A 24557-nucleotide genomic window follows, 5' to 3' on the forward strand; every position below is an offset into this window, starting at 1 on the left:
AAAATAATATGTAATTATAAAAAATGATGGGGCGCCTGGGTGGCGCAGTCGGTTAAGCGTCCGACTTCAGCCAGGTCACGATCTTGCGGTCTGTGAGTTCGAGCCCCGCGTCAGGCTCTGGGCTGATGGCTCAGAGCCTGGAGCCTGTTTCCAATTCTGTGTCTCCCTCTCTCTCTGCCCTTCCCCCGTTCATCCTCTGTCTCTCTCTGTCCCAAAAATAAATAAACGTTGAAAAAAAAAATTAAAAAAAAAAAAAAATGGAAGAAGCAAAAAAAAAAAAAAGATAAACAAAATGCAAAAAACAAACAAATAAACCTTCATCCACCCATAGTCTCACCACCTAGAGGCAAATACTCTAGCATTTTGGCACATTTCCTTCTAGTCTTTTTAAGAAATGTCTTTTATTTACATAGCTGAGATAAAACTTAAATGTAATTTTGGACCCTGCTTTTTTTCACTTAAAATCAGAACATAAACTCTTTGTAAATGCTATTTTATTTTATTTTATTTTTTTTTTTTTTAATTTTTTTTTTCAACGTTTATTTATTTTTGGGACAGAGAGAGACAGAGCATGAATGGGGGAGGGGCAGAGAGAGAGGGAGACACAGAATCGGAAACAGGCTCCAGGCTCTGAGCCATCAGCCCAGAGCCTGACGTGGGGCTCGAACTCACGGACCGCGAGATCGTGACCTGGCTGAAGTCGGACGCTTAACCGACTGCGCCACCCAGGCGCCCCTGTAAACGCTATTTTAAATGAATGTATACTAATCTATCGTATAGATACTCTACAATTTATTAACTATTCCTTCACAGTTGGATATTTAGGTAATTTCCAATATTTTTACTATTATAAATAACACCACTATTAACATTCTAGTCCATAAATCTTGCAGATTATTTTTTTAGGATAGTTTCCCAGAAATGTAATTACTAGGTTAAATGTCAAGAATATTTTAAAGATTACATAGAGATGTAGTATTCTTTACAAATACAAATACATTCTTTACAAATAAATGGAAAGGCTTCCATGGGGTCAAAAGTCATTTGTATGTTTGTTTCTGTGTATAAGTATGGAGTTGAGGGGGTGATGAGAGACAGAATTGGGAACTTTCTCAGTACTTGGTCAGTGCAGTAACCACTTGACTTTTTCTTTTGTGAGCTACTTTCCAGTTGTCAGGGGCCCATGATGGTTAAATATTGATCACTGAGTGCCAGCAAATGGAAGCAAATTTCATGTACAGACTTTGTATACCTTTTGCAAGTATATTGCCCATAGAATCAGTGAGACTTGGCACCTCAGTGTTTTTCACTGGGCAGCACCTTCACCACCATTTCGTCAAGCGTTCTCATAGCTCCTGGGTGAATGGGTTGGAACAGCCATTACCATTCTCAGGTCATTGGTTAGAAACTGAGGCACAGAAAGAAGTGACTTACCCAAAGTTACAGAGCTGGTTGGAGAGAGCTGGGACTAGAATTCTACTCTCATGCTTCTAGGGTAAAAGCCCTTGTTACAAACTGAATTATGTCTCCCCACCCCCCAAACCCACATCACCCATTCATATGTTGGAGCCCTGACCTGCAATGTTACTATATTTGGAGACAGGGCCTATAAGGGGGTAATAAAGGTTAAAAGAAGTCATAAGGGTAGGGCCCTGATCTCCTAAGATTAGTGCCCTTATAAGAAGAGGAAGACCAGAGCTCTCTGCACACGCACAGAGAAATAGCCATGTCAGGACACAGCAGAAGGGGGTTGTCTACAAGCAAGGAAAAGAGACCTCACCAGAAACCAACCTCGCTGACACACTGATTGTGGACTTCCAGCTTCCAGAACTGTGAGAAAATAAATTCGTGTTGTTTAAGTCACCGCATTTGTGGTATTCTGCTATGGCAGCCCTAGCAGACTAATACAGATTCTGGTATCGAGAAGTGAGGGGGGGGGGGGGCGGGGAAGAAGTGTGGGGAGGGGGGTGGTTTGCCTAAAAAATGTGGAAATTGTTTCTGGAACTGGGTAATAGGGAGAGACTGGATAAGCTGTGGGGTGCATGCTAGAAAAAAAAAATCCTAGGTTGCCTTGAAGGGACGGTTGGTAGAAATTGAATGTTAAAGGCAATTCTGGTGAGGGCTGAGGAAGGAACGAGAAGAGCTATTAAAGAAAGCATCTCTTATTTTAGAGAAGACACATATCATCATGGACAGAATGTTGGTAGAACTGTGAACATTAAAGGTTATTCTGGTGAGGCTTCAGATGGAAATGCAAAACATGGGAATGGAAACTGGAGAAAGATGATCCTTATCAGGAAGCAGCAAAGAACTTGGCTAAATCGTGTTCTAGTGTTTCATGGAAAGTAGAAATTGCAAGTGATGAACTTGGAAATTTAGCTAAAGAGATTCCTAAGCAAAGTGTTGAAGGTGTGGCCTGGTTTCTCCTTGCTGTTTATAGTAAAACATGAGGCAAATGAGAGAGGCAAATGGAAGGGATTGGTAAGCAAAAACAAACCAGAGTGTGAAGATTTGCAAAATTCTCAGCCCATCCATGTTGCACAAAACAAGAGTGCATGTTCTAGGGTGTGTCTGGCAAATCACTCTATAAGGAGGTCACCCATGCAGTGTATCAGCCATCTCAGCAGAAACCAAGAATAGAGATGGGATTTATACCAGCACAGACATTGTCAGTTTGGGCCAAAGGGAACAGAGATGGGATAAAATAAAGGAAGGCTATTGGATTTCTGGGATTCTACAGGACAGGATAATAAAGCTATTTGGCTGTGAATATGCTTTATCCTTTAAGAAAAGAGGATTGACCCTGAAGGTGATTCACAGATCATCAGGGCTGCCATTCCCACTATATGCCTAAAGCATACAGCCCAGAGAGCAAGACTATTTATTTCTGGGTTTCAGAGGGTAGGCCTCCTCTTGGTTTCAGGGCTCTGGGCTGTCCCTGCTTAGTGCCTCAGGGGCAGGGCTACAGCAAAAAGCCACAGGGTGGGGCTCTGCCCCCAGCAGAGGAGGCAAGGCTACTGCCTAGTGAGGATGACACTACTGACCAAGTGGGTCCAGAAGGCAGAGCATTCCTCGAGAGGATTATTCTAGAGCTTTAAGACTTAGTGGAATTTTCCTTGCTAGGTTTTGAATTTGTCTGGGACCTATCACCCCTTCCTTCCTGTTGATTTCCCCCTTTTGGAATGGTAATATCTATCCTATACCTGTATTTTGGAAGCATGGAACTTGTCTGGTATCTAGGTAGAGAAGAATTTTGCCTCAGGATAGGTCATACTTGGAGCCTCACCCATATCTGATTTAGGTGATACTTCGATAAGACTTTGAACTTGGAACTGATGCTTGAATGGGTTAAGACTTTGGGGATTGTTGGGATGGTATGAATGTATTTTGTGTACAATGAGCACATGGATTTTGGAGGGGTCAAAGGAAAGAATATTAAGGACTGAACTGTGTCTCTGTCAAATTCATATACTGAAGCCCAACTATCAGAGTGACTCTTTGGAGACAGGGCCTATAAAGAGGTAATAAAGATTAATTGAGATCATAAGGATGGGGCTCTGACCTGATGGGATTAGTGTCCTTATAAGAAGGAGAAGAGAGAAGAGCTTGGTCTCTTCACACAAGGAGAGAAGACACCATGTGAGGACTCAGTGAGAAGGTGGCCTTCTACAGGCTGGGAAGAAAGATCTTATGGAAAACAACCAAGCCACCATCTTTATCTTGAACTTCTAGCCCCCAGAACTGTGAAAAAAGTGTCAATCCACCCAGTCCGAGGTATTTTGTTACGGCAGCTCAAGCAGATGATTATAGCCTCTAAATACATCAATGGCTGGGGTGCCTGGGTGGCTCAGTCAGTTAAGCATCTGACTCTTGATTTGGGCTCGGGTCCTGATCTCGCCTTTCAGTTCATGGGATCAAGTCTGGAGTGGGGCTCCACACTGACAGTGTAAAGCCTGCTTGGGATTCTCTCTCTCTCCCTCTCTCTCTCTGCCCCTACCCTGCTCTCATTCTCTCTCACTCAATAATTAAATAAATAAACTTAAAAAATACATCAATGGCAAGACCATATATTTTATTTATCCCATGGGTACCTAATGGTTTTGATAGACCTACCTACTCATCACCTTCCCAATACAGAGTATTTTGTTGAGTTGTACAAACCTGGGTCTGAAGAAAGAGGTGCTGTCAAGGAACAGATAACAAGAGGTCTGAGGCTTGGTTTCTAGAACAAGGCTTTGCCAAACCTTGCCAAGGGATCTTGGGCAAGCCACTTCCCTCTGGTTATCAGTTACCCATCTATAAAATAAGGTATGCTGCATCAGACTCTGGAGTTATACACATGTGGGCTTGAATCCAGACTCTGACATTAGCTGTGTGACCTTGCACACATTACTTGGCCCCTCAGATTTAGTTTTCCCATCTCTAAAACAGGATAAGCGTTAGCCCAGGGTATTACTGGGCTAACTGAAAGATGATGTGCAGAGTCCCTGGCACATTTTAAAGGACGATACAAGTAGTTCTCTTCCTAGATTAGTTAATTAATTAATTAAGTTAATGCATGTAAAGTGGTGAGGACAGTGTCTGGCACTTGGTAAGGGCTGTATCCAGTTTAGTTACTTTTTTTTTTTTCTTCTTACTTGAACAGAGAGTAGGTCCTCAGTAAGTGAGGTCCTTATTATTATTTTGGAGGCTCATCTCCCTTCATTTCTGTCCAAAGGCCTAACTCCTAACTATAGCTAATTTCGGTTTTTCCCCAAATACAGCCCGTGGGCTTTCCCGCCCTAGTACATTTATCTATTCCGTTTTCTCTGCGTGGTGCTCCATTTCTCCTCCTCCGGAGCTCAGATGTCTTCTCTTCTGGGAATCCTCTCTCCGACACCCCCCTCCTCCCAGTCAGAGGAATGGCTCCTAGATTTGTGTCCTGCTAAGAAAACAACTCCATATAGCACTTAGTTCTTTGTGCTCGGTGATTCGGTTAACTCTTTCAGAGCCTGCCTCCTAGAGTGGCGGCGGCCTCTAGGGCACGGTGCTGGGTGAGTAGCCTCTGGGTGTCACCCAAGACGTCTTAGCACAGTGTGGGACAGAGGAAACGGACCCTTGTGCAGACAGGGGTCCAGTTTTAACTCCTAGAAGCCCGAGACCCCCGACCCTCCCTAGGCCTTGCCCACCGTGAAGCCTGCCCCTCCTCGGGCTCCGACCCTCCCTCCCCCCGGACCATTACCTGAGCCGACCGGGCTGCCCAGGGGTCCCCCAGGCTCCTCCTCCGCGGTCCCTCCGCCCCCTCCTGGCGGGCGCGTCCCCTCCTCCACCCCGCGGCGGAGCCCTGCGGAGCTGAGGGCGGAGCGTCGTCGCCGATGGCTGGGAGCCGGGCTGGGAGGCGCTGGGAGAGCAGTGGGTTCCAGACGCGCCGCCGCCTGGCCGGGGGGCTGGCATGGCCGCGTGCTTGTGAGCGCCGAGCGCGCGAGGGGCCGCTGCCACCATGCCCGGGGGCGTGGGCGCCGTCCGGCTCTGCCTGCTGGCGCTCGCCCTGCCGGCGTGGACCAGAAGTAAGTGGCGGGGTGCGGGGGCGCTGGGTGAGGATGGAGATGGGTGGGCTGGGTGGCCGGAGGACGTGGGAGTCGCCCACTGCAACTCCGCGGGGCTGTTCCCCCGCTGTCCCTCAGCCTGGGAGCCCGGGCTTTGTTCCCACGTTGTGCACCCCGGGAGGTGGTGGGGGTCCGGGAGACCCAGAGCAGGCAGAAAACAGCCGGTCCTCTCCCTGGCTTGCCTTCCTCTCCCTCTTTCTCTTTTCCCACTGTTTTTCTGCTTTTGGCTTCTTTCCGCTGCTTTCCTAGTCTCTCCTCCTTTCTCCAGTCTTTGTGTGTGTGTTCCTATAAATATATATCGATAAAATTGGAACCATACCATATGCACAGTTTTGTGTCTTGCATTCTTCACTTCACAGTGTGAGCGTTTGCCACATCGTTACATTCTGCAAAAACATGACTTTAATGACTATAGATTATATCAAGAAATCGCAGAAGTGTAATCTTCAAAAAGTTAAAAACATGACTCCTACAAATATAGGATGAATGGGTGGTAAAGATTCCTTCAATTCATTAACGAGGCGACGAGTAGGATGGTGTAGCTGGTTGAAAGCATTAGAGGAACAGGGGTGGTGCAGGTATCCAGGAATTGTTGAAATCATGTGCTGGGACAGATGTAAAAGTGGTCAATGCCCCATCCAGGGAAACAACCATAATCCTTAGTTATCTTTCTCCCATACTAAAGTCATTTGCCTCTCTACCAGACAAAAATTTACAGTTAACATGGTAAGTTCACAGAGTATGGTTTTTTAATTCATTGTAAATTAAAAAAAAAAAGTCAAACAAATGTCCATTCCCCTAGAAAAATTTGGTGATGTATGAGAGGGCCTGTTAAATAGTGCTCCAGTGTGACATTGAAAGGACATCCTGCTTGCTTTTTGCCTCATTTGCAAGTTTTGAACAATTTTTCTTAAGATATACTGTGTTCCTCTATTATTTAGACTTGCTTTCAGCATTTTTTTTTGCAATCATAAAGATAATTTCATTCCTTTAAATATTCCATTAAATATCGTATAATTCCTTTTTGTTGCAAAGAATCCAGACTTATGAGAGCCACTGGAGCAGGGACTATGCCTCTGGTTTCCCCGTGAATATCAAGCACCTAGCATAGTACTTGGTAAATAGTTAAGCATTCAGAAAACATGAGTAAATGAATGCATTGCTTCTGATTTTTACCAGTATGACGATTCTAATGCTAGTCTAATGAGATTATTTTTTCAGATATATTTTGATTGAGAATACACTATATCAGTAATCTGAAAGGAACATCAATCACTCATAATTTTGCCACTCTAACAGAACAGCTGTGGCTATCTTTCATATCGCTCATTGTATTCTATGTGATTGATGTGGTTGGTTTAGAAAGAATAGATTTTTGGAGTCTTCCAAAATCTAGGTCCCCCACCCCAGGAGTCCTATGGATTTAACCTATTCTTGTGGAGACTAATTTGTTTAGGTTTCGGGAAACTACCAGTTTATCGAGGTTATCTGCAAAAGTGAGGTCTGCAGTGCCTAGAACAAATCTCTCCTCAAACAAGTTTCAATTCACCTTTTTTTGCAAAATGGGAATCCTGCTGCTTATCTTGTCTTGAGGATGAAGGAGAACCAAGTGGTGATAGTGATTTGGAAAGTAGGAAGTGATCTGCAAATGCAAACTTGCCATTAGGAAGCTCAAGGTAATGCCACGATGCTTTGTGGTTCTGGGAGCAATTTCACGGTGACTCTCCCCAGTAACGCTGTGACATAGGCAGGCAGGTATCATGGTCTTCATTTTACAGATGAGCAAGCTGAAGCTCAGTGGGAATCACCCGTGGGCCTGAATCTGACCCATGATTCTGAACATACCCAGAATCCGACCACTTCATTCTTCTCCACTGAGGTCATTTTAGTCTGAGCCACCATCATCACTCACCAGGTCTCCAGCCTGGCCATCTTGCTTCTACTCTCACTCCCACACCCTCCCCCACCATACCCCCCATCTCCACCCAGCTGGCAGAATGATCTTTTAAAAACTGAATACAGATCATATTGCTCTGTGTCTAAACACTCCAGTGCCTACTGATCTGTTTATTTTGAGAGAGAGACGGACAGAGAGAGAGAGAGAGAGAGAGAGAGAGAGCGCACGCGCGACTGCATGTGTGAGTTGGGGAGGGGCAGAGAGAGAAGGAGAAAGAGAGAATTCCCAAGCAGGCTCTGCACTGTCAGTGCAGAGCCCCATTAGGGACTCCATCTTGTGAACCATGAGATCATGATCTGAGCTGAAATCAAGAGTTGGATGCTTAACCCAGGGCCACCCAGGTGCCCCTCCAAGTCTATTTATAATAAAATCCAGACACTTTCCATGGCTTCTGTGATACAGACCTGTGGCTCTCTTGCTGACCACATCTCCTACCAACTTTGCTACTCATTGACTAGATTCTACCTAGTAAATCTCCTACCAATCAACCACATCTCCTACCAACTTCCCCACTCATTTACTAGATTCTACCTCTACCTTCTGCTTGCTCCTTAAATGGGCCAAGTCCACTTCTGCTCACGCATGACCATTGATTGCTCTTGCTAGCCCCTCTCCCTGGGGCACTCTTCCCCCAGATCTTTGCATGGCTGCCTTCTGGTCTCTCAGATCTTAAATGCCATCTTTGCTGATCAACCTGTCTAAAATAGGCACTTCCTCTTCAGTGTCTCTTTATTTTATGACCCTGTTGGACCATTTGAGAATATTTGTGGATTGTGCATCTCTCACCTCTAGAAAGTAAACTGTGGGGAGTACAGAGACCTTGGTAAGCCCTGTGTACCACTATATGGCCAACAACTAGCAGAGTGCTTCACTCATAGGAAGTGCCAAGAGCCTGGCATCCAGCAGGTCTCCTAATGACCCAATAAGGTGTTCTTTCCGGTTGGCAATGCATGCCTAGCTTAGCTAGGGTGCAAACTCCTGGGATACCAATGGTTGTGCATCCTGTATTGGCAGGAGAAAACGGGGAAGGCAGCCCCCAACTGCAGCATGAACTAATAATACCTCAGTGGAAGGTTGCAGAAAACCCCACGAAAGAAAAGGTAAGACCCCAAAATATCTTATTTTCAAAGGCAGGAGCTGACAGCTCCATTCTGTGAAGTGGTGGGCCACCTTCTTAATGTTCCTGGAAGCCCAGTCATCATTATAAGTTCTGTTTCTGACCCACTCTACATCCTCTCTGTGTATTGGTTTTGAAAATCCCAGATGGGACTTTCCTTCATTGTGTGACAAACTTGTAGAACACTTTCAAATGCTATTAGTTGAGGAAATGAAAATTATTGATGCTGACACAAGCTAAGTGCAAATAGTCACAAAAATCACCATCTCTCAAATGGAATTGATTAAATATTGTCATTGCTATATTTTGTCTATATATACATGCTTTATTTTATTGATGACATAATTTACTTGAAGAGAAAAATAATAATTCAAGCTATTTTTAAGAGTCAGGGAGGGATCTAGTACTGGGAAATACATCTTAAAATGCAGTAGGGCTCCTTGGGCCATAACACCAGAAAAATGCACAGGCTTTCTCAAGGGGATTGGGAGCAAGACAGAATATATTATCCTGTTATGCAGAGAGGACCTGTACATCTAGGATATTCTTTGTGGTTCTGGTCTTTATAGTTCAAGTGAGTCATGAAAGGGCTAGAAAGTAAGACATGATTGCTGCGTGCCAGTAACCAGCTATGGGACTTTCTACTTTCTGAACTTCAGTTTCCTCATTTATAAAATAGGGCTTAGAGGGGATAGGAAGAAAGAGGACTGTGGAGAAGGGAGAGTTAATAAGGTCCTTTGGGCTCATGATTTATTGGGCAGCATATAAAAGCAGGAAAGACTTCAGACTTTGTGGCTTTTGAGTCTGGAAAGGTAAATGGGGGCTGGGGGTGGAGAAATGCTTGGAATCCTTGAAGTTATGGCTAGAGTAATACAGACATGTCCAAAAATGCTTCAGTTTGAATTTATTAAGGGAACTTCCTGCAAAAATTTTAGGAGAAATGAAAGTAAGTAACATTTTATCCTAAAGACAATAAATGCATGGAATTCATTTCATCAAAAAGTAGGAAAGGCTAAAAATAGCTTCAGGGAAAGTCTAGACAGATTGATGGATGGCTATCCTAGAGCAGGTTATTTTTAAAAAACAGGATCTTGGATAGTCCAATTTATCCATTATTGCTCAAGGAATGGATCCGATACTTTTTGTAGAGGTTCTGTGTTCCTTTTAGATGTGGGATGCCTAGCATCTTCAGGAAGGGCCTGGGAAACAAAGTGGAGCTCTAGATCCTGTCTTTATTCCTAGCCATTGTCTGCCCTGAATCTGGGTCAAAATATTTTGTAGGATTAGTCGGCACAGTGCCCTGTGCCATAAGTATCCATTGAATGAACAAATGAATGAATGTCAGAGAGAGAGAGAGTAGAAGGTAGGTTTCACTCAGGCCTCTTATTCTCATTTATGTAATTCATTCATCAAACATTCATTGAACATTCACTGTATACTAAATATTGTACCAGATCGTATGGGGGCTGCACATACACAGGACAGATTTCTGATACCCTATGGAGCTGAAGATATATTTACTTATTTATTTATTTGTTTGTTTATTTATTTATATTTATTTTATTTATTTAATCTACCTCTAAAGAGAAGGGAATTTTAACCCTTTCCTGCAGGAAGTATAAATATCAGTGTCTGAGCATCTTCCAAACCAGAGGGAAATATTTTTGGAGTACCCACTTATAAATACTCGTACTCATGTTGCAGCTTGTGTCTCTTTGGAGGAGACGTGACAGTGCTTAGATGTGTGTCAACTTGCCTTTTTTGTCTGGACTGTCACATGGCCGTCTACTCCTTGAATGAGGGAATTGCTACAGCTCTGTTGGTGTGTACTTTTCCTCAAATGCCCACTTGGGACTGTGTCCTGATGCTTAGTGTCATTGGGCAGGGTTCTTGCTCTGGAACATCCCAGAGTAAAGCGGCAAAGGATCGGCAACCAGAATGGGTGTTAACAGAGCTGCATCAGGGCATCAGAAACAGAGATGTGGATCCCGTAGTGAAGTTATTGTGCAAACATCCACCTAGCTTCCTCTCCCCATGATTTTGAAATGTCCCTTTTTAAGAGAAGTCAGTAGGATGAATTAGTGCAAAAATAGCAAAGGACAGGGTTGCCCAAGCTTCCTGTATCAGAACGTTCAGATCTCATCAGAGCCCTTGGTGGTGTGACTGTCCCAGGGATGCCCAGGACCCTAACGGCAGATGCAGTTTGGGGCAAATGAGAAGAGGAATGTACTTGGCAGAGGAAGGTCCCCAACCAGAGGTGGCAAAGCAGTTGGCCCACTTTCTCAGATGCTGAAACTAAGCTTTGAGATCAACCTTAAAAGGGACAGAAGCTCCACTCTATCAAGAGCTTCTGTGGATTGAAAAAAGACTTCAAGAGTTTCTCAGTTCCTTGGTCCCAACTTAGAGAATGTGCATTTAAAGCACACCAAAGAATTGATCCTGTTTTTTTTTTTTTTTAAGTTTATTTAATTTTGAGAGAGAGAGAGAGAGAGCGAGCGAGCATATGCATGAGTGGGGGAAGGGCAGAAAGAGAGAGAGAGGACAGGGAGAGAGAATCCCAAGCAGGTTCCATGTGGTCAATGTGAAGCTTGACTCAGGGCTTGATCTCACAACCGTGAGATCGTGAGTTGGACGCTTAACTGCTTAACTGACTGAGCTACTCAGGTGCCCTTGGTCCTGTTTTTGATATGTTTAAATATGTAAATATCTCATTTCAAATAAACAATTTTTTTCCTTTGAAATAAGTTCAACCACCTTAAGTTGAATTGTTGAAGCATGGAAGCTTATTATGACTTGAATTTTTAATTTCTTTGAAATTTTCCATGATAATAAGGTAAAAACAGATTAAAAGCCCATCACGTAAAATATAAAAGCAATTCTAAAAACATGGAAAGATGCACAAAGAAAATAAAATTAACCCATGATCCTATTGCTGAGAAGTAACTGTGGTAACCTTTTGATATATTTCTCTCTACAAAAGCATATTTAAATAAAATAAAATAAACAGTGTTGTTTTGAGCCTTTGTGTACTTAATAATTATCATGTGTACTTTCTTGATAGTTTAAAAATTATTTAAAGTCATTTTTAATGACTGTCTAGTGTTTTGCCATATGATTGATTATAATTTATGTAACCATTCTATTATTGGACATTCAAGTCATATTTCATTAATCCTTATTGTAGGTAATGAGTATCCTTGTATATAAAACTTTACTTGTGCTTCCATTTGCTCTTTTAATATAGAATTTTACTGAGTCAGAGGGTCTAAACATTCAAAAACTCTTGGTCCAACTTTCAAATTATTTCCCAGTGAGTTTGTATCAATTTAAATTCTCACTGGTAGGGTACGAGAGTGCCCATTTTTCATTATGCCCCACTGCCTTGTGATTTGTGGGTCCTAAAAAATATTTGTCACTGTGATTTTTTAAAATGTATCTTTAAAAAATTTTATTTTTTGGCGGGAGCAGTTACCAGTGATGTTGAACATGTTTGTGTGTGTGTGTGTGTGTGTGTGTGTGTGTGCGCGCTTATTGGCCATGATATCTCAAATAATTTATTCTGAGTGTGTTGCTAATTTGGCTATCTATAAGTTCTTATGTGCTTAAAATGTATCTTATAAAACCTTAGTTAGAGGCTCTTCTAGTTGTCTCCTCTGAAATGGGTGGGTGAGTGGGGCATCCAAACCAAGAGCCAAAATAACATAAAATAAGAACTCACTATGAAGAGAGTTCTCCTGGTATTTTAGATAATAGCCAACATGTATCAGGGGCTTTCAGTGTGCCAGGCCCTGAGACAAAGTTTTTACATTTACTGTGTCACTTTATCCCTACAAGGTTCCCATAAGGATGACTATTATTATCTCTATTTTATAAATGAGGAAACTGAGCTAGTGGGAGGTTCAGGAACACGCCCAGGTTGGCACAACTACAGTGTCAGAGCTCAGAGCTAGCACTTGAATCCAGATGTGACTCTACACAGAATTTACTACTGAAGATTTTGTTGTTGGGTGTTTGCCTTTCCCAGACCTGTACGTGAGCACTTCCATCACATCTCAGCTTGAAGTTTCTTTCCTTTGTGTTTGAAGAGAGGTGGATGGGGGAGGGGAATTGGGTCCTGCGGGGATTGAAGTAATTTCATGTTTGGGCTGGAAGTGCAATTGACCCTTTCTCGTTCACTTCCTGTGGATCAATGTGAGAGCACTGTGCTGGATCCTGTGTCTGTTCCTGGGAGCCTTGTCCCTGCTTTTAGGAACTGACATTCTTTTGTTGTTGCTTCTAGCATCCACTCAAAGCTGAGCTCAGGGTAATGGCTGAGGGGCAAGAATTGATCGTGGACCTAAAGAAGAATGAGTAAGTGGACTCTTCCTTGTCTAAAATGAAACAATTCACTTCCCTGTCAACGCCGGATGCAGGTGCCATTGTTTTGGAAAGAAGCAGTTTGTTAAGTGACCCAGGCTCCCAATCTGTGGTTCCTTTGTAGGGAATGTCTTGCAAAGACAGCATATCCACAGTCTCTTGATTTGCTGTGAAATTACTGGACCGTTTAACGTCTTCCTTGAATTTCCTCTGGTTGTATTTCCGGGGCTCTTAGAGTTCACTGCAGGCTCACAGGGGCGTGTGTGTGTGTGTGTGTGTGTGTGTGTGTGTGAGAGAGAGAGAGAGAGAGAGAGAGAGAGAGACAAAGGGAGGGATGGACTGGAGCACTTTGGCAGCTGTCTTACTAGCTCCAGCACAGCGCATGGCAGGAAGTGAAGGAGATTAGAGGAAAACAGCAGAGAGCAGAGAGGCAGGGTGGAGTGTTCTGGGATTTTGCACCTCACACGCGGGCTGCTCCATCTGTTCTGGGTCAGCTAAGTCTGAGATTCTGCCAATAAGGGCATGGTCAGCAGTCCCCTGGCTTAATCAGGCTGATTCTTCCATCTTTCTAACCTCATTCATCTTGGGTGGCTGCCTGGCTCAGGAATATTTCCACATTGATTTGCCATCAAGTGCAGTTGTATCTTGATTCATGTTATTGAGCAGGTGAATAGACATAAAGCATGGCTGCTTTTTCGACATTCCCAATCTGCTTGGCCACTGGAGAGCTCTGCTCACTTGGCTGGGGGATGCTGAGGCCTTTGGTGTTTTCCCACTAACCAGTTCTGCCTCACAGACCTCACAGATAAGGCTGAATGGCTCAGGGAACTGCCTGCCTCCTCTTGGCAGCCTCTTGAGTCCCCTAGAAGCAGATGAGTAATCAAACGCATCACTGCCAAGAAAGGGATGGATAGGGACCTTCCCGTATCCAGAAGGATGGGAATGGCTGCTGAGCTTGGGTGGAAAGCAAGAATATAAATTATTCCAAATTTGGGCTTTGGACACTTGCAAAGGAGGGTGAGTGGTATTGGAAGTGTGGCAAATGTATGCCTTAAGCAGCATGTACAGTAATGGACTTCATCCACACCTTTCCTCTGTCTCCAGTATATATATGGTGGCCTTTGGGAAGCTAAACAGATGGGCAACTCAAACATTTTTGCTACTTTCCTCCTACAGTGAAACCACCCCAAGAATGGGTTCCTTTTGTCCCATTTTCCTGGAGCAGATTTGGCTGGCTATGTCCTCAGAAGGCATAGGCTCTGCATGACTGGGATTTCTCCTTGCATTGTCTTCCTTTAGTCCTGCAGGAAATGCCTTCAGAGGGTCTGTTCTTGACTGTCTCTCGGGAGCCTGCTTTAGCTTCCCGTGACCCCAGCCTTCCAGCTCTAGTCTGAATATTTGCTATTGCCACCTGAGCCTCATCTGTCCCATTTGGCCCCAAGTGAAGCATTTGGGCCTTCAACTTCCTCTGGATAGTACAAGTGATGGGGGTGATGTCATGGGTAAATGGGATCCCAGGAGTCATCCTTCCCTCATGTTTTGGAACCTGTGCAAGAGGTCATTGGAAGTTAGAGCAGAAAGACATCTTAGAAAAACACTGAGTGCAACCGTCTTATGTGTGGTTGTAGAAACTTTGAATCAGAGAGGGTTAGGCACTTGTCTAAGGTCACACAGCAAGTAAATGAGAGAGGTGAAAGTAGGATCATTTGTGTTCTTGGCTTGGTTCTAGAGTCACAGAAATCCAGGTTCAGCTTACGAGCTGTGTAACCTGGGGCAAATTGTTGCCACTTTTGGAAACTCAGTGCCCTTATCTATAAAATGCAGAATGTGACGGTGACTAACTTCTTAGGGTGATTGTGAGGACTGAATGAGGTGGTGCTCATGAAGTGCTTATAAAACACATGGTGATCAACCACTGTTGTGATTTTTATTGTCCCACACTGAGAGGTTCCAGAGGAGAGCCTGGCACACAGCTCTACTGTCTGCTACTCCAGGCAGCTCTTTGGTTTCCCAGTGAACAGCAGGGGTGGGGGCGGGGGGGGGGGGTGCTGGATGTGGTTCCTGGCCTCCTTGAGTTGGCAGAAGGCAGGAGGCTTGACAAAAATGGAAGCAGCAGAGCCAAACAATATGACCTCACCAGGTATCCCTAGGGGACAGCTTCCTGCTATTTTCGTCCAAATTGGGTTTTTTGTTTTTGAACATGTGTTAGCAAGCGGAACTCTAACTGCACACGACTTCCTAGTGTGTTTATTTCCCAAAGCCTTCTCATTCATGGTGCTTGTGAATCTGGATTCAAAACAGCTGGGGGGGGGGGGGGAAGGGGAGCTGGGGGAAGTGGGGGAATGATGCTTTTCTGATTTTTCAAATTGCTGTGTTAAAGTTTTTGTAATCCCGTGATATTTGAGGGGAAGCTAGGCCCTATGCCTGGTGACTTCTCAGTCTCTGGTTCTTCATATCCCCCACCGATTCATTCACTGTCATGCATCTATTATGTACCTGCAGCATTGCAGGCACCAGTGTTGGTACTGGGGACATGGCTGGGTGAACAGAACAGTTCTGCCCTATGGAGCTTATATTCTAGTGGCAAGAACAGTACACAAGTAAACAAGCTGTGGTATGTCCGATGACAAGTGCTATGGAGGAAACAAAGTTGGGGGAGGCAGGAGGGGTCAGGACGGAGGTGCTTTTCAGAATGGCGGTCAGAAAAGGCTTTGGTGGTGTTTTGATATTGGGGTGAAGACCTAAAGGAGGTGAGGAAGTGAGCCATGTGGACAGCTAAGAGATGACAATTCCAAGGAGAAGCAACAGCCAAGTTTAAATCCTGATAGGTTATGAAGGCTTCCTCCATCCCCATACATTTCCCCACATATTGGATTCTGAGGCCTCCCAGGGCAAGGACTGTGGGCAAGGGCTTCTGGGATTCTGAGGGAAGGGAGAGGACATTTCTAATTTATTTTTCATCATCCTGAGGTGTCTGGCCTTCTCCCATCAAGTCAAAGCCCATGTGCTAATGCATGGCCCAAAATAGCAGTGAGCAGGCCTTTAATGGAATTCACACATGGAGAGATTTCCAAGAATGGTGGGGATGGAGGAGCAGGGGGTGGGCCGGGAGAGTCGGGGTGTAGCAAACAGGCTTTCAGCTCAGACACTGAGAGTTGCCTTAGTTCAATAACGTCACAACTGGCAGCCTTTTCCTGCTGTGAAGCAACTCAGGATAAATGGCTGTATGCCCATGGGAGACACACATATTTTATAGAGTGCAAGTGAAAAGGAGTGACATTGTAGGGCTAACCACAATATGGCTTTCATGTTCGACAGTTCTGGGTTCAGATCCTGGCTCTGCTACTTAACTAACTGTGTATTCTCTTTAAGTCTCAGTTTCCCTATCCAGGGTATAATGATAGTGCTGTGCCATGAGCCATAGGGAGGATGAAATGAGATGGTATGTGTAAAGGGCCCAGCATTGTGCCTGGCTTATATTCCATACTCAGTAAATGGCAGCTACTATTATTTCTTGCTCATGGTTTTTTAATTGCAAAAGCAATACATGCTCATTGTAAAACATTTAGCAATACCAAAATATGGTAAGTTAAGGAACGAGAGCCTCACAGGCTCAAGGTGAATCCACTCTTTGGTGGGCCTACCCAGGACCTTTTCTGTGTGTGTGAGAACACACGCACAGATATGCATAAACACAGTTGCATAGAAGCACATATACCGGCTGCTATTTTTGTTGGGGAGGGAGGAGCAGAAATGAGATTATACTATATACATTGTTCCATGCTTGTTTATTTAGACTTAACTGTATGTCTGAAGTAGTACTCTACTCCAATAAAGTGTATATTATGTTCTTTTACATTAACTCACACATCTACACATGATTTGCAAATGTTGGTGCATAGCTGTTATTAAGAGAATGTTACTTGCGATTGAGGCATAGCGGTCCGGTGGAGAGAGTACTGAGCTCAGAGACACATGATGTAGAGGTGAACAATAAGCCAATTGGCTCTCCTGGGCCTCAATTTTCTCATCTGTAAAATGGGGATTTTGTCCCCATTGGGCTCTAAGAGCTTTTTCCTTCACTACATATTTAAAGGGTGTGGTGTAACTAGAAAAATGGAAAATAAGTCCCTTCCTTAGGGAGTTTGCTCTCCAGTTAAAGAAACATCCTTGAAAATAAAGCAGTGGGATAAAAGCAAGTGCCCCAAAACCACAGACCTTGAAGTAGAGTTTGAACTTCCAGCTCAGGACTCACCGTTTAGGCAACATAAACAGGAAAAGGGAAACAACAGGGAAGAAATTATAGGCTGTTATTTTCACAACCCAAAATTTTGAGTCATAAATCCGTAATAATTTTTCTGCATGTAATTTCCCCCATTCCCTGAGGACTGCCTCATCAACCCAGAAACTGTATTGGACAAAAATCTGCTGAAATCAAATGGACTCTTCCTTAGCTGTAAGCATCTAGGGAGATGAACACCTCCAGGACATGTAGGCTTTGGTTCACCCCCTTCTCCTTTCTGCACTTTTTCCCAAGAGGAGAGCCCACTGAACTGTTGAATCAGCTTGCAGGATGCTCGATGCTCATTGGGTTGCACCCAAGGGCAGGATCACTAGGTTACAAGGTCACCTTCAAAAGCACATGAGTAGCTCAACTAGTGGGCACTCTGCCCAGAGGACCTTTGGCCATGCACTTCTCCTTGCTGGTATCTTGAGCACATTCTGGAACTCTTAATTTCCTCGGTATACTGTCTTTCCTTGAGTCCAAATGATGGTAAGATTTAGATTGTGGCTTGGGAAAGAGGTGACAACCTGGAAAATTAACATTCACTGCTAATGGAGTGATCTAGTGCCCTAGTTTTCTCCTTTTTCCCCTCAATTCTATTTGAATTATATAATACTGGAGGGTTGGAGAAGGGGAGAATTAGCAATCAGGAAAGGAGTTTTTCAGTAAGAGACAGGCTGGATTAGTTAAGCACTTCTTAGTGCCACACTTCCCTTCCAAGGAGGCCTGGGAGAAATATATAGCTGATCCAGACCAAAACCCTGAATACACCCAGGCCACTGTGCTCTCTGCTCTCTCCACCTTCCCAGCTTCCTCTTGAGTTGAGAGTAGACTTTAACATCTTATCTAGGATAAAGGACAGCTCTGTCTGACCCTCTATTGTCAGGAGCTTCATTTGTTGTTGGCAAACTTCAATTTCCCTGGATCAAAGACCAGCTTAAGAAAGGCTTAGATGCTATCCCAGTCCGCTTGGTAAACCATGCTTCACTGAGTTGCATTTAAATGAGTCAACAGACATATGGATTACATTTCACTTAAAATACACATGGCTTAAGAAATTAGAGGATATCGTTCTTTAACCAAGTATTTGGCAGATCTAAAGTATTCAAAATGTTTTTCCAAACTCGGCATGCAGCTGGGCTCCCCATTCCCCACAGCTGAGACTGAATAACTGAAGGAAGCTGGTGCTGAGGAAATGGTTGAGTGGATGGGCGGGGACACCAGAATTTGATGAGAGCTGCCTGTAAGTGTCTGCAGTCTTCTTCAAATGTTTTCTGAAGTACCAGGAACTCCATTAACCCTGCTGTGTTGACTCTGAGGCAGCGGAGGCAGAAGCGGATACAAATTCCAAGTATCACGCTAGGCACCTTGCCCCAGAGACACCTGTGGTCCTGCTGGAGCTATAGTTTCCAGTTGTAGCTTTGTAGACAGAGATGGATTTCATCTACAATTCCCACGTTGCCCAGAACCCCTAGAGTTGCAGACCGAATGGATCGCCAGCCAATCTGATGTGATCTTTTTGCAAGCCAAATTCTCACATAAGCAGCGTCTTTATTATTTCTAAATGACTGGAGACTTGATACCGCTTTCTTAGGGTCCGTTGCATAAATTCAGTTTCAGTAATTAGGAGAGCTGATCTGAAGGGAGGTAGCTATACAGTTGCCAGAAGAGAGTATCAGGGAGCATCTGGAATTGAAATAACCTAGAAGTGTTGATTCTGAAGGCCGCGAGTGAGCCCATACACCCAGAACATCATAATCCATAGAGTAGAACAGACTCAGGCTTTGGTGCACAGACACCCACATTCAGTTCCAGGCACTGACACTTCCCGGTTAGGTGGCCTTTGGCAAGTCACCTGCCTTCTGAATATTTTCTTTATCTATATTCATAATAATACTCAGTCCTTGGTGAGCATGTGCTGAGAGCCAGTCACTGTGCAGAGACACTTCACACACTGTTCTATTTAATCCTCATGGCAACCCTTTGAAGGAGGTATTATTGTTATTCATATTTTATGAATAAGGAAACTCAAGTGTAAGGATGTTTAAGTAATTTACCCAATGTCAGGCAGAGCCAGGAGCCAAACTCAGGACCATCTGCCTCTTACTATATTCTACCACATGCATAGAAAATAGATATTAATACCTTCATTGCAGGGTGAGGTAAATTGAAAATTGCTCCCCACCCCAACATATTCACATTCTAATCCTGGGAACATGAGACTATGTTACTTTATATGGCAAAAAAAGAGTCTTTGTAAATGCGAATAAATTAAAGATCTTGAGAAGGGGAGATTATCCTGGATTATCTAGGTGGCCCTCAGTGAAATCACAAATACATTTATAAGAGGGAGGCAGAGGGAGACTTGATCATAGACAGGAGAAGGCAGTGTATAACCATGGAGGTAGAGACTGGAGTAACGTGGCCACAAGCCATGGAATGCAGGCAGCCACTGGAAGCTTGATGGGGCAAGGAATGGAATCTCCCAGGGGGAGTACAGGCCTGTTGTCACCTTGATTTTGGCTCAGTGGTCCTGTTGGAGATGTTGTTTCCAACTGTAGCTTTGTAGACTGAGATGGATTTCATCTACAGTTCCCATGTAAGACGGATTTCATTCTTCTGGCCTCCAAAATCAGGAAAGAAAAATTTCCTGTAATGTTTAAAGCCACCAAGTTTATGGTAATATACAGCAACCACAGGAAATGAATACCCAGGGCTCATGAGTTTAGTGGTAATGTATTAGGAGGTGCTCAGTACAGTGCCTAGCACATAACAAGCAGGTTTCAATACACACTAACTTTCATTAATGCAAAATCAAGAACAAATGTTTTCTAAAGCGCCTTGGTAATGCGTAACATTGCACATGGCCCCTGTGACTGTCTTCATGCATGAAGCGACAAGAGAAAAACATATTGAGAAATAGTGTTGTGTGGTTATTACTTATCAGCATTTCCTAAGTTCCAGGTCATGTACTCTGATGCTCAGTCTGCCTTCAGGTAACTTCTGGCTGAGGAATGGTGGTCAGATATTAATAATGGTGTCAACAACCATGGTAATTATAGCTGTTACCATGTAAAAGATGCTTACTTACATAGCAGGCACTGTTCAGAGGTCTCTATGTGGTTCATCTAAGTGAATCCTCACAACAACTCTGAGGTGTAGGTACCTGTATTAGCCTTATTTGGCAGATGGAGACCTTGAGACACGGAACAGTGTGACTTGCTCAAGGTCACCTGGGTTGGAAGGGCAGAGCCAGGATGTGAAGCTAGATCTGTTTGATTTCAAAGCCCAGGCTCTTAGCCATGGCCTTGTATTGCTTCTCAGATGCCTTGCCCTTGCTCGATACGTTCTATCTCAGAACTGGCATTACTTCCCCATTCTACCTTACCTCTTCCCTTTCCTTCTGTCTGTCCTAGGCCTTGATTAGGATCTGGATTTCAGTGTATGGTATGGATTTAGAGCTTGGCTCTTTGCACCCACTGATGATGTAAGCTTGTTGAGTCTCAGTTTTCTCATCCACTTAATGGGGCTAATAATAGTGGCCACCTCGCTGGATGTTGTGTGAGTTCAATAACGTAATGCTCTTAGAGGATGTGCACAAGGCCTGGTGCACCATGAAAGTGTAATAAATAGTCGCTATTATTTGTAATTCTCAGGGTCGGAAAAACAGTTAAGAATGAAGTAAGAGGGAATTCCCCTGGGTTGGTTTCCAAATGTAATTTGGAGGAGTTGACCTTAGAACCCATTGCCCCTGAGAGGAAATTCACTTCTGCTCTCCAGGCATGCCCAGTTTGACCTAACTGTATCTCAAGAATACAGCTTTGTAGGGTTCTCTAGCCAGCCAAACTGTACCTCTTTTCTGTGCCTGCACAATCAGTGCCCAGCCACTCCCTTGGCAAAACCCTGAACTGTCCGATATGGAGGTCAGGATTTGTTTGCCGGTTCCGGCTCTATCTCCTTCCAGGGATCCACAGCCAGGGCTGCCTGTGTAGCCAGGAAGGATGTCCATGGTTATCTTTTGTCTCAAGCTTATTTCTCCTGGCGGCCCTTCAGCAGGAGCACGGGGTAAAATGAATGGGAGGAAGCTGTCAGCTGCCCTGTTGGCCTTAGATGGACCCTTGTCAGAGCAAAGGGAAGTACTGCACTTGGAGGAAGTCAGGAGTTGATTCTTGAGTTTAAGGATCCCTTTACCATCAAGCTGTTTACCTTAAGGTCACAACGATAGCCGGCATCCAGCGTGTGCACATTGATGCTGAACTTAGTATCTTACATAGATTTTTTTAAAGCCCTTTGTAAATCTCCATGTAAATTTACCCAAATAGGGTTATACTACATCCTCAGTTTTATAAATTTTTTTCAGTTGGAAATATAGCATGGACAATCATCAAATCATTAAAAAAATTTACACAAGAAAGTTTTGGAGTGTTTGAAAACTTTGATAATAAAATTCTAGAAAAAAATTACACAAGAAATAGAGTTTCAAAATAAATGAGATCATACTGTATATATTATTCTGTAATTTGCTTTTTTATTATTTATCTTCAGTATCTTTTCATATTAGCATATTTTTAGGTCTGTCTCATTCTTTTTAATGGTGACATAGGATTCCACTAAATGGATAGATCAAAATTAATATCCTTATTAATGGACAGTTAGGTTTCCAATTCTGGCTATTTCAAGTAATGCTGCAGTAATTAGCTTACATATTATCTTTAAGAACACTTGCTAGCATTTCTGTAGGATTGATACCTACAGGTAGAGTTGCAAGGTCATTTAGCATATACGTTTAAAATGGTTTGGATTTTGATCAGTTGTACCGCTCACTCCACAGCTTCTACCCCCGAAGGCTGTACCTTTTTATAGTCATGCAGCAGAATATGAGAGCATATTATAGACACATTTCCATGTAAATTTATCAGATGATTTTTCATCAGGTAATTTTTAATGGCTATGTGATATTAAATTGTATATATATGGCGTAATTGTAAATTTCTTATAATGAAAAGTTATCAAATGCTTACGAAGTAGAATAATATAATGAATCCCCATATGCCCATTGTCCAGATTCAATAATGATAAAGATGCGACGATTAACTTAATTACCCCATATGGATAGGCATTCATGCTGTTTCTTCTTTTTTTTCATTTTTACAAACAGTGCTGAAGTGAATGCCCCTGTATTCTTTGGAAGGTACTTCTAGAGGATCACCTTCTAGGTTTAAATCACTGGATCAGGGGACTTTATGTGGAACACGTGGATAAACGCACATTGCCTTTGACTTCCCTCTAAGTTACATCCTACAGCCCTTGTGGAGCCAACTTTTCACACGCTCTCACCAATGGGTTGAGTTTTGAGCTTGGGTACACTCTTCAAACCCAACTCTCCTTCCATTTTTTAAAAAAAGCTTTATTGATAAATAACTCATAAACCATATAGTTTATCTATTTAAAATATACAACTGAATGTTTTTTAGAGTTGTATAACCCCACATGTCCTAGCTTTTGAACAATTCATCACTCCAAAAAGAAGCCATTAGCAGTGTTACGGGTTGAATGTGTCCCCGAAATTCACATGTTGAAGTCCTAGCAGGACCTCAGAACAACCTTATTTGGAAATACAGTCATTGTGGATTTAATCAGTTAAAATGAAATCATACTGGGATAATCCAATATGACTGGTGTCCTTATAAAAAGGGGAAATTTGGCCACAGGCATGCACACAGGGAGAACGCTGTGTGAAGATTGAGGTCATGGAATAAACCAAGGAACTACCAGAAGCTGGGAGAGAGGCCTGGAGCAGATCCTTCCCTAAAACTTTCAGAGGAAGCATGGCTCAGCCAACCCCTTGATCTTAGACTTCTAGCCTCCAGAACTGTGAGATAATAAATTTGTTTTTTAAGCCATTCAGTTTGTGGTACTTTGTGAAGGCAGCGCTCGCACACTGCTGTGAGCAGGCGCTCCTTTTTCCCCACCCCCCTCAGCAATAGGCAACCACTACTCTGCTCTCTGTCTCTATAGTTTTCCGCTTTTGAGATATTTCATGTAAAGGAGATTATACAACATGTGTTGTTTTGGTGTTTTTGTTTTTTGCTTTTTTTTTTTTTTTTGTGACTGGCCTTTTTCACTTAGCATAATATCTGTGAGTTTTATCCATGTTGAATAGCATGTATCAGTACTTTATTCCTTTTTATTCCTATATAGTAGTCCATTGTATGGATATACCACATTTTGTTTATTCATTCATCAGCTGATGGATATCCTGCATTTAAAAAAAGTGTTTTTTTAATGTTTATTTATTTTTGAGAGAGAGACAAAGACAGAATGCAAGCAGGGGAGGAGCAGAGAGAGAGGGAGACACAGAATCCAAAGCAGGCTCCAGGCTCCAAGCTGTGAACACGGAGCCTGATACGGGACTTAAACTCATGAACTGTGAGATCATGACCAGAGCTGAAGTCGGACGCTTAACCGACTGAGCCACCCAAGCACCCCGGATCTCTTGTATTTTAAGCCAGAGCTAACTTGTCTCCATTCCACAAGGTTGATTTCAGCAAATGTTATAGAGCATGTATGTGTAAAATACTGTGCAAGTGCTGTAGGGAATAGATGTAAACACAGTGTCCTTGCCCTCTGGCAGTTTACTGTCTGTGGGAGAGAAAACATGCAAACAGCATACATAATTCAAAGCAGATTACAAACTTAATAATAAGGTTGCAAGTACAGTGCTGAGGAAGCAGGTGGGAATAGAGACTTGCTGACTGGGGCACAGAGAAAACTTCCCTAAGGACGGTTACTTGGAGCTCTGTCTTGCAGGAGCAAGGAGAAAAGGCTGTGGGTTGTTGTTGTTGTTTTTTTATTGAAGTATAATTGACAGACAATATCCTATTAATTTCAGGGGTACATGATTTGATATTTTTATACATTATGAAATGATCCCCATGACAAGTTTAGTTACCATCTGTCACCATGCAAAGTTATGTTGATATTGTTGACTATATTCCCTATGCTGTACTTTACATCCCCATGACTTATTTATTTTGTAACTGGAAGTTTGTACCTCTTAATCCCCTTCACTTATTTCATGCCCCCCGCCCCACTCTGTCCCTCCTCCAATAACCAATAATTTGTTTCTTATATCTATGAGTCTTATCCTGTTTATTCGTTTGTTTTGATTTTTAGATTCCATATAAAAGTGAGATCACACAGTGTTTATCTTTCTCTGTCTGATTTATTTCATTTAGCATTATGCTTTCTGGGTCC

At 43.2% G+C, this 24557-nt stretch overlaps 1 protein-coding gene across 2 annotated transcripts in view; it reads left to right on the forward strand.

Annotated features, from left to right (window-relative positions):
- Positions 1 to 5344: 5344 nt before the first annotated feature.
- ADAM19 (ADAM metallopeptidase domain 19) overlaps positions 5345 to 24557 on the forward strand; it is an 81139-nt gene continuing 61926 nt past the window's right edge. For both annotated transcript variants that reach the window (XM_047853687.1, XM_047853679.1), the window contains exons 1-3: positions 5345 to 5546; positions 8557 to 8642; positions 12939 to 13009. In XM_047853687.1, coding sequence (XP_047709643.1) covers positions 5480 to 5546; positions 8557 to 8642; positions 12939 to 13009 — 224 coding nt within the window. In that variant the 5' untranslated portion in view covers positions 5345 to 5479. The remainder of the gene's footprint in view (positions 5547 to 8556; positions 8643 to 12938; positions 13010 to 24557) is intronic.

This window comes from Prionailurus viverrinus, chromosome A1, assembly GCF_022837055.1.
Source record: "Prionailurus viverrinus isolate Anna chromosome A1, UM_Priviv_1.0, whole genome shotgun sequence".
NCBI lineage: Eukaryota > Metazoa > Chordata > Mammalia > Carnivora > Felidae > Prionailurus > Prionailurus viverrinus.